A 13,116-nucleotide genomic window follows, 5' to 3' on the forward strand; every position below is an offset into this window, starting at 1 on the left:
ACCTGTATTGTGTGGCTGTGTGTGTCATTGTCATATGAAATGTTTGAATAAGACGTCAGTGGTTTGGGATGTGGGGTGGGGTTGAAGTAGAATGTCTCTGTTTGAGACATTTGTTTGTTACAGCACTCTGTTGTTATGGAGAAATGTCCCCCAGCCATGTTAGTCACTCCTTTATACGAAACACTTGGCCCCGTCCCACTGTAAATACTGAAACAATTCAGATCTTACAGTAAATCTGAGATAATCTGACTATCATGCAAAAGAAAACATTGTGATGTACAGACATGTTTGGGCTCATTATTTTAGCCCTTTTTATTTAGTTATTTCAACTATAATTTCTTAGCTTTTCTTATATTAAACTAGTTAAAGACATTTGCTGTTGTCAAATACTATTAAATACTACTTAAAAAAGTATTTGACCAGCGGGCTCAGCTGACTCACTGACTTAAACACACAGTGACACACAAAACACAAGCATCTCCTTACATTTTGTTTTATTAGCAACAAAATACAGCATCTGACAAACAACAATAGTGTAAACACATAGATAAATAATAATTGTTTTAGTAGTAATGACACAACTACAGTATGCATTCTATGCTTTTCTTCATATAACCTTTTTAAGTGCAGGACAAATTACAAACTTTTAGATATTGCTAACCAGTTGGTTGCAAATGGTACAATATGTGCTTAATACTGTGATCCTGACATAAAGTCTTCACCATGGATTTCTCTGGCATCATAAGGCTTTGATCATGTGGGCTACATAAGAGCAAATATCTAATTTCATACATTTGGTATAGTGCACAGGGTTACATACTGTGGCAACACTAGATGGTTTTAAATGCAGACGTGCATAGCACTTGGAATATTTTTTCTTTCATTGAGAGAAAGCTATTTTAGGTTGCTATTTAATCACCTATTGTAAACGTCCAGTCAGGTCATCTGTCATATTGCTTTGTAATAATCATATATAAAACATCTACAAGACAATCAGATAATTACATTAAAGGCGTGCTGAAAGGGCACTTTGTTTTACGTTCATTAAAGATGTATCAAAATGGAAATTGCATATGGATACAGGATGACCGCTCAGTGGTACAACTGGAGCTTAATATTACACAAATAAAACAATAAAATAAATCTCTAGTAGATGGTGACAAAGTGTTTCTGTGTCACCTACAATAGTTGAAATGCTTGTTAAACTGCTATAACTACATAATGGTTCCATGTTTATTCAGGTAAATAAGAGGAAGACAGGGATTGGTCTCAACTATTCGACCAGACTTTCCTTTGGCAATACTTGATGAGGGTTCACATTCTGTAAATGACTCAGTCTACAGGTTTTTATTCCACTAAGCACCCACCCCAGATCCCCAAATATCCCTGCAACTTTAGGTAAAAATGTTAGTCCTGAATGCTATTTTAAAATGTCAGCTGTTTCAAAATACAGTATACTTATACTGTCCACCTGACTATACAAGGCTAGTAAAGGCTGGTCCTGTGTCATGTTTAAAAACAGAATGTAACGGAGAATGTGACTTAATCACCAAACACTGAACTTCAGTTAACTTTCAAGGACTACTTGCATCTTCCAAGTTCACACAATGGGAGTGTATAAAAAGACAGACTAGATTGAGAGAGGTAGACCCTAAACAGACCTTCAAACTTCAATACTGTGCATACGCTGAGGGGTGGAGTGGGCAGGTGGGAGAGGCCATAGATGAGAGGTCTGGTGTCTGTGGGAGAGGCACAGTGGCATGACGACAGGTTCACAGGTTCTCCGTCACCTGGATGTCGGCAACGCCGTGCACCTGGGTGAGCTGCTTGCAGTCGAGCACCGCCACCAGCTTCCTGCTCCCCGGCAGCGAAGGGATGAAGTGCTCCGTCACCGTCACCGTGGAGTGGCGGCCCACGTCACTGAGAGAGAGACAGAAAGAGAGAGAGAGGGAGAGAGAGAGAGAGAGAGAGGGAGAGACAAGGAGGGTTAGAAGGATGAGAGACCACAGACTGAGTGAGTGGGTGAATACATACCTACACAATGGTCTTAGGCAGGTATTCTGCGTTGTTGTGTGGCAGTCAAAAGATACTCAATAGGCCCTTTCACACAGAGATTACGCAAAATTTGCGGGAAGAGGAGATGTCTTTTTGCCGCAACGTGTGTCTGAAAACGAGGTGAAAATTTGCCGGCCTGCTGATCTGTTCACAAGTCCCGGCGATTTGGGGAGCCAGGAGACAGGACCTATGGGTGGGACCAGCTAGCAAATTTAAACGTGACGTGCAATAGGGGGCGTGTAGACTGATAAGCGTGGGCCTTATGCACCCTTCAGATGCAGCAGGTGTGTAATTTTCAAAACCATGGCGGGACAACCGACGACACTTTGGCTAGCTGCTGCCCACATCTTTAGTAGGCCTACCTTGCAGATGCAATTGAAGTTGCTTTGCATCATCGTGCCGCGCTATGCTTCGATAGAATCGGATTCATCTTGCGAGCAACGTCTTCGGTCAATAAAAAGTAATTTGGATGAGAAATTGAAGAGAAGCAGGGAGCAGTTGCATTAAGCATTACAATACCTACTCTTGTTCAAGAGCATTATCGCCTGTCCTCGAACAATACAGCAGGCATTCCTAGCATTAAAGTCCACAATATTTTAAACAGGTGCAGTTACCAAAGCAATCGGTATACAATGCATTAAGCATTACAATAAGAAGTGTGATTTCACCGATTAGACGTCCACATTTGAATAACCGCGGACTGTATTTGTGAAGTCTGGCGAATGTAAATGAGTGAAATGAAACATCCAACAGTGCAATGTAGGCATATTATAGCCTAACTATTTACAAACATTAACTATTTACAAGTGCAAAATTAAAACATCAGTGCAACAGTGTATTATAACTATTTACAAACATACAAAAAATACCATCCATACCAAAAATAGAGCCCTATAACTGCAAAATATGCAGTGCTAAAAATTTTTTTTAAAAAATCGCAAAATTAAAAACAACAATATGATCAGTCCAGCTGCTGATAAGACGCAGACGGCCCGTTGTGTGACTCGTCCATGTGGAAGCTGGGGAATGGTGGCGGAGGAGAGTGGTAGGACGCTGCAGCAGGTGCACGGTAGTGGCGTGGGGTGCTGTGCTCTGGTACAGGAGCTGGTATTCTTGCAATCATATCCCGCATAAGGGAAGACTGCGACTGCATGTCCCTTTGGATACTTAGTCGGGTTGTTTCATAGGCAAACAAATCGGTGAAACACACAGTGGAATGTTATGGCCTGCAATTGCGAAAATGAGTATAGGCCTACGAATTTACCTGGTTGGTTATCGGTGGCTGATTGTTGGCTTTCGGTGTTGGAATCGCTGGTGCTGGTGTCGGCGCCAGAACAGACACTGGATGCTGGGGATGCAGGTGTCGCCTCCATGCTGCTCTGAAGAGCGACAGGGTTGGCCGAGTGGCTGCTCCCCCAAATCGCACAACAGAGGTGGAAATATGGCCAATCCAGTCTCCCCCTGCCACTTCTGCCGTTGTGGTCATTGACGCTGTTGAATTTTTTGCAGGCTTTTTAATTTGCTGGTGACCTGCATCTTGTCCCGTGCATAGCAGAGGTCGCGGAGTTTTCCGGCCAGTCTTTCCAATATAGGACCATCCTTTACTGTCCCGTTCATGTGGCGCCTCACCTCATCTTCTCCCCTAAGGGCAAGGAGCGTCCGGATTTCTTGGTCTCCCCAGTGTGCCATGTTTTCTTTCTCCTTGTTGTTGTTGTTCTTCTTCGTTCTGATCAGCTGTGTGTGTTTTTAAATCTCCCGGTGGTGGGTTGCATAGGTAGCGTCACTAGACACCCCCGCCCACGTCCCCTTCCCACGCCCACGTTCCCCCTTTCCGCCTTGACCCATTCACACTGGTGGCGGAACGAAAAAACTCGGCAAAATGTCTAGGGGGCTTGGTAGTAAATTTGGCGAGACCCTTTGTCCCGCCGTTCCGCCTCGGTCTATGTGAAAGGGACACTTTCATAAAATCGGGGCAATTTTGCCAGTGTGAAAGGGCCTATAGATACATTTGGCTCATGCTTTTATCCAAAGCGACTTACAGATGACATTTTTTATTACAAGGGCTACTCTCCCAGAGTAACTTGCTCAAGAGCACAACAGTGGCAGTCTGGAATTGAACCCATGACTTTTTGATTCCTTAGCCACTACGCTACGCCAGAGTGAGCAGGCTGTCAGGGGTTCTTACCCGATCTGGATGGGGTGCAGGTCTCTCAGCCCCAGGCCCACCACACGCAGGACCACGTTACGCAGCGTGGACGGCAGAGGGTTGGTGAAGCTGATCTTGGCTGACATCTCCTTCCCCACCACTGCCTCCCCCTCAGGCTGAAACACACACACACACAGACACAGGGGCACTCAGACCATGCAGGAGGCCAAGCATAGACCAGCCACTCAGATTCTATTAACAGGTCAACAACAAATAATAATTGGTAATATTTTTAAAATCCACTTCACTAATTTAGTTAATATACTATATTGAAAAATGAAATATATTCTCTAAAAATGGCAATATTTGTTGAATAATAATAACTGCTTTGTTTATGATCATTCATGAATTATACTGTACATTCAGGACCTTAACATTATGTGATTCATTGCTTGAACCAACAGCTATCAACAGCTTGCACACACAGTAGGCTGCAAGGCATTATGAATTGCTGTGGTATGCTTCATGTTGATGTGTACCTTGATGTTGATGTCAGGTGTGCGGAGTCGGAAGCTGGTCTGAGAGGCCAGCACCTGTTTGGTCTCCGAGACCCGACCCGACACGGTCAGCATCAGCGCTGCCTGGTCCACCAGCTGGTCCTGGTAGTGGTGGAAGGGCAGGACCCAGTTGATGGTCTTCACTGCATGGGCAGAGACAGGGGGAGATGGAGTGTGAGTCAAAACAACAACAGGAGTTTTGAAGCTTGCTCATTTAAAGATAAATGAATGCATAAGCACATTGATTATTTGATTCGTTCATTCATTTAGATATTTGTCAACATTATATCTGTCAATAATTCCTTCATTCATCCATTCAGTTCTTCATCAAGACAAATGTGCTCATTCATGACATCCAGAGTAACAAATTACTTCATATTACTAAAAGAGACACAGATGCCTTTGCTCTCGCCTATGTCTTCAGATGTTCCCGAAGGCTACACTCTTAAAACTTGTGTTGTTTTTAACACATCTCTGTGTCCAGATAGGGACAACACAGTTTGTGTTTCCTTTTTTATTTGTTAGACAGTATGTGTTGAAAATAACACAACTTACATTGTTTTTTTTAACACATAATGGTAATGGTAAATAGGTCCACTGTTGTCTCACCTTCATTAGGCATGAGCTCCACAGGCAGCTTGTCCTTCTTCACTGTGCTCTTCAGCACGCCAGTGTAGTACATGACCGCCACCTGGCTGTGAAGGTTGGTACTGCGGGGCTGCGCACTCAGGTTGGTCACCACGATAGTGAGCTGTGCATCGGCCCCCATGCGAGGACCCTCACCTTCCAGCTTCACCTCCACGCTCACGTCCTCTGCTAGGGGTGATGAGTAGACCTGCGGCTTGGTGCCATACCGACTGGCGGTCTCCACTGCAATGCGCTCCTCTTCTGAGCCTGATGCACACAGATTAAGGAGGATCAGTCAAAACATGGCGAGTCATTTGATGAGGACTGAATGCCTGGCTGAATTCACCTCAATCTGATCTGTGGTGAGTATTGTATGCCATCCAGGTGGGTGCTACACATCGGTGGTGGTTGAGGTGAGGGAATGTAAAGCACTTTGGGTATATACATAAAGTTCTATAAACAAATGTGTGTTGTGTTGATTTACCTGATTAAGATACCAGTTCTGGGTATACATAGTGATACATTTATTGTGGATGTCATCTAATAATCATATTATCACTAGGATCATATAATCAAGAGGGGTCTAAAGACATCTGTTCAGCATACACTTAGTAATTAAGTGGTTCTTATGAGTTATGGTTTGTATATTATGGTATTTGTTTATCTTCATTAGGCTATTGATCATTGATATTGCATTAACATTACACTCTTAAAACAAATGTGTTGAAAACAACACAACTTGGTTTGTGTCCAGATAGGGACAACACATTCATTTTAAGAGTGTACTGTTTATTATTGCTATTTTCCTTGATGTAGTCTTACCAAGATTTTAAAACTGTTCACTGTTTATTTTTAACTATTGTATTGTTTTTATTTGTAAGTCGCTTTGGACAAAAGCATCTGCTAAATCATATATCCATATCACCATAACTATAATCATCATACTATCAAAGCCTACCGTAATTTGTTAGGCTGTGTTTTAGACATGATAATCACCACCTCAGCGGAGAGACAGTGATGCATGGCTCATGTCATCATTGCTCTCTGTGGTTTAATGACCTGCAGTGTTGTTAGTGCATGTCTGGACAGATTTTAGGTCGTCACTCAATATCTGGCACCACCTAACTGTCTATCTTTTGTGCCCTCGGAATTGAAAAAACAAATCTAGCCTAGAACACTCATCCAGCATTAAATCACTTGTCTCTGTGTGTGTGTTTCAGGTAGAAGCAGGAATGTTATTAACAGTGACTTTGATGAGCCCTACCCTGTGAGTGTGTGAGTGTGTGTGTGTGTGTGTGTGTGTGTGTGTGTGTGTGTGTGTGTGTGTGTGTGTGTGTGTGTGTGTGTGTGTGTGTGCGCTGTCGTTGGTATATCGTTGAGAGTGACCGAGTTAAGTCTTACCCTCGGTGTGTTTGTACAGGTGTGTGATGTCCATGCGCTCGTCTGAGCCCACAGCCTTCGTGCTGATGAAGCGACCAACGGCCTGCTTCTCATTGTGGATCTGGCTGAAGGTTCCATCCAGGTTGCGCTGCCAGTAGATCTTATCACTGTTCACCTGAGAACACAGGCAAAGGAGGGGAAAGGTGAACCTGCAACCAGATTCTGCTATGAACATATTGTGGAGATATTATATAAACCACCAGGCAAGTAAACTAGAAGCACAATATTTTAGATGGCTAATGCTATACTGGCTACTTCAGTCCAGGAAGGGATAAAAATTACCTGTGATGCTAACTGGTTGAAGTTATCCCTCTAAAGCCTGACCCTTTAAGTTTGAACTTGCATCCTTGCAAAGTAGTCCTCTGAATATACTGCAGGAAAAGAGAAACCAACCAGTTTCTGATTACAGAGCCTTGGGTGGTCTGATTGAATTTAATTAAGAGCTGGTGAGATATAAAAACTTTACAAGCATTCTAAATGAAAACTGCTAAGCCCAGCTTTGAAGTCACCCATAGACATTGCCCATGCTTATAACTACTCACTGCACCATGTAGCCAAATAGGAGGCTCATAGTGAATAAGGATCATAAGGTTCTCACTCTGACGTGAGAAAGGGAGAACACGTTGATGTCAGTGTTGCTCTGTTCTGACCTGCTCTGATACAGTATGTTTACCTGTCCAAAACTAATTGTCATGGCAATGACAGCCATCCAGATGCAGTCAATGTTCTTTCTAACACTTCCCAAGACATGATGTTCCTTGAGATGCAGATGTGAATATGCAATAACTACCAAATATGTAATTAAGCAGGCATCTCAGGACATGCTCTGATTCCACAGTGCATAAAAAGGAGTGGCTTCATATCTGTTACAAAATAAAAGCCCCCATTCAAAAAACTCCATATACCCTGTTAGATAAAATCTCTTTTGAATAGCAACAGACAAGCACAGACTGGCTTTTATTGGCACAGATGCGCAGCAGTGGTGATGGTAGTGGTTGCTGCTCTACAGGGTCTCACCTCAGCAAAGACGAAGGGCGTGTCATGCTTGAGGTACACCTGGCCGGTGCGGATGGCGGTGACGGAGGCTGGGCCACAGCGGAAGGTGCCCTGGCTGGTCTCCTGGGGTGTGGAGTCCACAGCCTGCCATCCGCCCATGCCGGGGGGCAGGTCCGGGCGAGCCATCCAGCAGTCGTTCCACACGTGGAAGTTCCTGACCAGAGAGAGAGAGAGATACAGGGAGGAAGGGACGGAGAGCAGGAGAGAGAGAGAGAGAGAGGTGGAGAGAGAGAGAGGTGGAGAGTGGGAGAGAAGGAGGGAGGAGTAGAGAGTGAAAGAGGAAGAGAGAAGGACAGAAAAAGAGAGATTGAAGAGACAGAGGAAGAAAATTTGTCATCCATGACTGTGTCTCAAACACATTCCATTTAGTCATGTTTACATCAGCACTTCAGATGTATTCTGCTGAGGTTGATCTTTGCTACGCAATGACGTCTCCAGAGCCCTATTGGCCAATAACTTGTGGCCCTATACTGAGTCTAAACTTAGGATTGCCTGACTCTCTGGGGGGAGGCTGTTGACTCTAAAACAGATCCGGGCCAGATCCGGTCCCCATCCGGTTTCCATCCATGGCAGTAGAACCCGCCACTGTGTGAGGCAGTGGAACCTGGAGCAGAGGTGTGAATGGAGACTCACCACACAGAGTCAGAGTTGAGGTAGTCGATGGGCTCCATGTTCTCATCAAAGTACACGTCGGTCGTCAGGGAGACGTCGGTGTCGTGTGCGGACTGAAAGTTGGTCACGCTGCGCGCGGGTATTCCCAGACACCTGAGCACTGTTTGGGGGGAAATGAGAGAATGAGAGAAGAAGAGAGGAGTAAAAGAGAAAGAAAGGCGGTCAAGAGAGGAAAGTGAGTGGAGGTTGGGAAATACCAACTTTACGCAACCTGGTCTCATTAGGGAAACGTTCCCCTGGGAACGTTTTGGCAAACCCAGCCAAACTTTCCACTAGACACGTTTCTGAGGTGCAAACTAGCCAGCAACCCAGTGGGGGTGCTAAAGAGAGACGTTTAGACGTTGTTTAGACGTTGTACACTTTACAACTGTAATTATGCAACATACACCTCCTCTGGACCTCTCACCCTTGTAACACTCAAGGGAGAGGGTATGCCTAGAGGTTATTTCATTGTTTACATTTGCTAGTGAAAATATGTACCTCCTCAATGACTTTCACCAGAGATTAATAGATGGACATAAGAAAGACACCTAAAAGAGCAATACCTTCAAAAACATAGTTAAATAAGAGGACCCTGCCTACCCTGCACTAAACCCACAGCAGTGGCCTTGAGCAGAGATCACATGATTTGACATTTCACACTCATTGCAGACTAGGGTGGGAGTGTGAGTACAGTTGTCATTTACCAGGGGAACCATTTACGGGAGTAAATGGTAAACAAAAACATGTAACATGTATCTAACTATTTCATTTCATATCAGATGAAAGCATGTGCCTCCCCTTGAATTTCACCATTCACACAAAAACTGAAATGATCCTGAGAAATGTCAAATATCAACACAGACAGTGAAGCGTTCATGTAACAGCAGTGTCCATGTGGCACTGTGAGAGCAGATAGAGGCCAGCAAGGCGTGTCTGCCTCTCATACCGGAGGGGGGGGGGGCACAAGTGGAGCCGCCGTGTGGTATGGTAGGAATGCGGCCTGGATCGCCTCAACAGGAGGCCTGTCCCTGAGCCCTGTGAGGCACACACACACACACACATGTATACACACTCACACTCACACACACACGTATACACACTCACACACACACACACACACAAACACACACGTATACACACTCACATGTGCACAAATTACAGGCGTATCCACACGCACTCATGCACCTGTTGTGGTGTCCCTAGATAGAATCAATGACTAGCTATTTTGAAAAGGTATTTCTCTCTCTCTCTCTCTCTCTCTCTCTCACTCACTCACTCACTCACTCACTCACTCACTCACTCACACACTCACACACACACACACACACACACACACACACACACACACACACACACGGACGGATTATGAACTTTCGGGCCCCTGGGTCCAGATGTATTAAGGAGGCTAATTGTCACATTTGTTTGATGTGATTTTCTGTATTCTGGTGCATTTCAGGGATGGACAATTCTTAAATTCAATTAGATTCATAGCCTACATCCTGATGTGTTAATACTGAGGCAATGACTCCATGCAATGGCTTGGGCTTCAGGGCCCCCTGGGCCTGGGCCCGGTAGGCCCGTGCAGTAATCCATCCCTGCACACACACACACAAAAACACACCCGTTGTAGTGACTCCGGAGAAGACCCAGCACTGGCCATATTTGACGGGCGCCCCTCCCCCTTGGTAGTACTTCCTCAGGATGTCCACACTGCCACTCCAAGCGGTGGGAGACGTTCCGCCCACGTAGTTCCCTGACCAGTTCCCCTCTAGAACGCCCAAGTCATCTGGAGAATTAATCTGCACCATGAAGAAACACACTGTATTAGTAAGTCCTCACTCAAGAGCACTGAACAGAGTGGGCCTAATGACTAAACGGAACTTAACAAGGATTGTGAAACTAAGGAAAACACCAACACACACACACACACACACACACACACACACACACACACACAGCATAATTTCATAATTTTAGCCTGTTTCGAGGACTGTTTAACAAGACTTATTCTGGACTGGGTGGAATCTTTAGTAATAAAATGGATCCTGATTTTATCATGGATTCTATAGTATACAAACGGCTCTATAGACATTTCAATGTATACACTGTGTTACTGATGAGACTCACCATAGCAGATATGACTCTGACCACATTGACAGGGTTTCCTCTCCCGGACGGCAACACATCACTCTTCTCCAGAATGTAGATGCAGGCCTGCAGGATGTCCTTATCAAACTGATGACCGATGACAAGAAACAGAGAAGAGAAGAGACGTCAGGGGAAAAGGGAGGGAGACAGTGGAATGTAGAAAATGATCTAAATAATAACAGCATAACAGAATAACAACATATTTGTCGATAACGAGTGCATTCTTCTCTCTGCACCACAGCATATCTGCCGTCCGTCCGGGAGCCTCCTCCTTACCTGTCCAAAGTTCCAGGTGCGAGCACCAATCTGTTTCTCCGTGCCGTAGTAGATCCTTCCAGTGTCATTCAGCACGTACTCGTTCCTCTCCTCATCATTGTCCATGTACACGATGTCCTCTGGAGGAGGAGAGAGGAGGGGAAACACATTTCATCTGGATCATACATTTCACTCTGTTCTCCACTGTGGACACAATGTCCTCTGGGGCCACACACGGTGAGGAAGGCATTCATCATATTCTTCCCAACTTTTCAAAGCACTGCCCTCTCCCCTCTTGTTACGCATGACCTTCATGACCTCTGTGGTAAGGAGTGAGAGAGATTTTTTTTCTTTTTTCTTACAATAAAGGGAGTGGCTCCTCCTATTTCCTTTCTAGGAATGTCTGTCCACTGAGAATGAAGCAAGGATGGAATCCAGTAAAGGTGATACCCTTGCCCCCAGTAAGAATATCATCATGGGGAGAGTACAAGGCCATATGTCACTCCTACATCACCACAGTCCTCCTACATAACCGTCTGGATCTGGCTCAGAATGCAGAATCAGGAGAGGGGATGCAACGGCGCATTATATAGTAACACTGTATTCTGTAATAACTTGACAAAATGTGCAAAATATGTAATAATATATGTTATAACTCACACATTTTATAATAATCTGCCACATTTCAAATATGTAATACGTTTCCTAAAAACATAACATGCATACAGAAGTGCAACTCACTCATTTTGTAATAATCACTGCAATACAGTATGTAATAATTCATAACAAAATGCAGGGACATTTATTACAAATTGTGTTCAGGAAGTGCGGCAGACTAACAAAATGTGGGAGTTATGAAGTGATAATAATGAACTGAAAATGTATCACATTTTGTCAAATAATTGCATAATGTAGTTTGATTACACAATGCAGTGTACAGGGGCTGGTACTTTTCAAGGCACTGTCACCAACTGGGCATGAGCAGCAGCAGGATATGGGTGAAGGACAATGGAGTGCTGGGAATGGAGTTAGGGAATAGCAAACACCACCAACATCCTCATTCCTCATGGAGGAGGAATGTACTGATGCCCCACTGCATCACATCAGTAACAGTGACTTCCACCTTCATCACAGAGGGTATAGGAGATCAGTGGGGTGTGTGGGACAGGCACAGAGCGGTCATGGTCACCTCTGTACTCGGGAGGGGAACCAACAGTACAGTAGTGTGCTCCCTCCAGAGTTACATCACCAGCCTGATAGCTAAGCTGGGTAGAGTAGGGTGTGTGTGTGTGTGTGTGTGACGCCCTGGTCTGTTTCTGTTTTACAGCTGTTTATTTTCCACACCAACACATGGCCGTGATTATCTCAAATCCAAACCACAGACGGGAGAGGTAGAGAGAGAAAAAACGACAAAAGAGAGAGGGAGAGAGATGAAAAGTGAGAGAGAGGGTGGAGGAGAGTGGGAAGTAAAAGTAGAGGCACAGGGAGTAGTTGGGGAAGAGGTCCACAGGGAAGCAAATGGAAAAAGACAGAGATAAGAAGGAAATGTAAACTTCGAAAGACAGGAAACAGGAAGAGAAAGCACAATCGAAAGAGAGTAAGAGCAGACGATTTGAAAAAGAGGGAATAAAAGACGGAAAATGGAGGCAGAGAGAGAGAGAGAGAGAGAGAGGGAGAGAGAGAGGGAGGGAGGGAGGGAGGGAGAGGGAGGGAGGGAGGGAGGGAGGGATGGGCCAATTGGAGTGATGGGTATGCACACAGTGAGAATGAAAAGAAATGAAAAAGTGCAGACATTGAGAGAAATGAGAATGTCGGAGTTTAGGAGGCAGTACAGCCTGTAGGCCACAGGAGGAGAGGAAGGAGAGGAAGAATACGGGCTGAATGAAAAAGATGCTGCTGCTGCTGCTGCTTATGCTAAACAGACCAACAGTCTGACACACAAACAATATGAAAACAGATGGGTGGAGGGACGGAGACATGGAAGGGTTGGGAGAGGAATGGATGGAAGGAGGGAGGGAGAGAGAATACTTAATACATTTGAAAAGGTGTTTACAGGCTGGAGGTGGAGTGGGAATGCCTGTGGGCTGCAGATCAAGTGAAGGCGAAGCAGAGTGACGGATGAATGGAGGAGAACGAGTAGATGCGTGGCATGATACAGACTCACTATAAAACAGCCTC

General features: G+C 44.8%; 1 protein-coding gene across 1 annotated transcript in view; it reads right to left on the minus strand.

Moving 5' to 3' along the window:
- Positions 1-477: 477 nt before the first annotated feature.
- The window catches only part of tgm1l1 (transglutaminase 1 like 1), a 22,156-nt gene continuing 9,517 nt past the window's right edge, over positions 478-13,116 (minus strand). Inside the window, exons 5-14 of the mRNA XM_076294493.1 lie at positions 10,960-11,078; positions 10,663-10,770; positions 10,157-10,334; positions 8,515-8,653; positions 7,843-8,035; positions 6,787-6,940; positions 5,368-5,652; positions 4,741-4,901; positions 4,241-4,377; positions 478-1,920 (exon numbers count right to left, since the gene is read on the minus strand). Of these exons, the coding sequence (XP_076150608.1) occupies positions 1,773-1,920; positions 4,241-4,377; positions 4,741-4,901; positions 5,368-5,652; positions 6,787-6,940; positions 7,843-8,035; positions 8,515-8,653; positions 10,157-10,334; positions 10,663-10,770; positions 10,960-11,078 (1,622 nt within the window). The 3' untranslated portion in view covers positions 478-1,772. The remainder of the gene's footprint in view (positions 1,921-4,240; positions 4,378-4,740; positions 4,902-5,367; positions 5,653-6,786; positions 6,941-7,842; positions 8,036-8,514; positions 8,654-10,156; positions 10,335-10,662; positions 10,771-10,959; positions 11,079-13,116) is intronic.

The sequence above is a fragment of the Alosa pseudoharengus genome, unplaced genomic scaffold, assembly GCF_046254945.1.
Source record: "Alosa pseudoharengus isolate Yale_2024_CS ecotype anadromous, Long Island Sound unplaced genomic scaffold, YU_APseudo_1.1 YU_APseudo_1.1_scf_2, whole genome shotgun sequence".
Classification (NCBI taxonomy): domain Eukaryota; kingdom Metazoa; phylum Chordata; class Actinopteri; order Clupeiformes; family Clupeidae; genus Alosa; species Alosa pseudoharengus.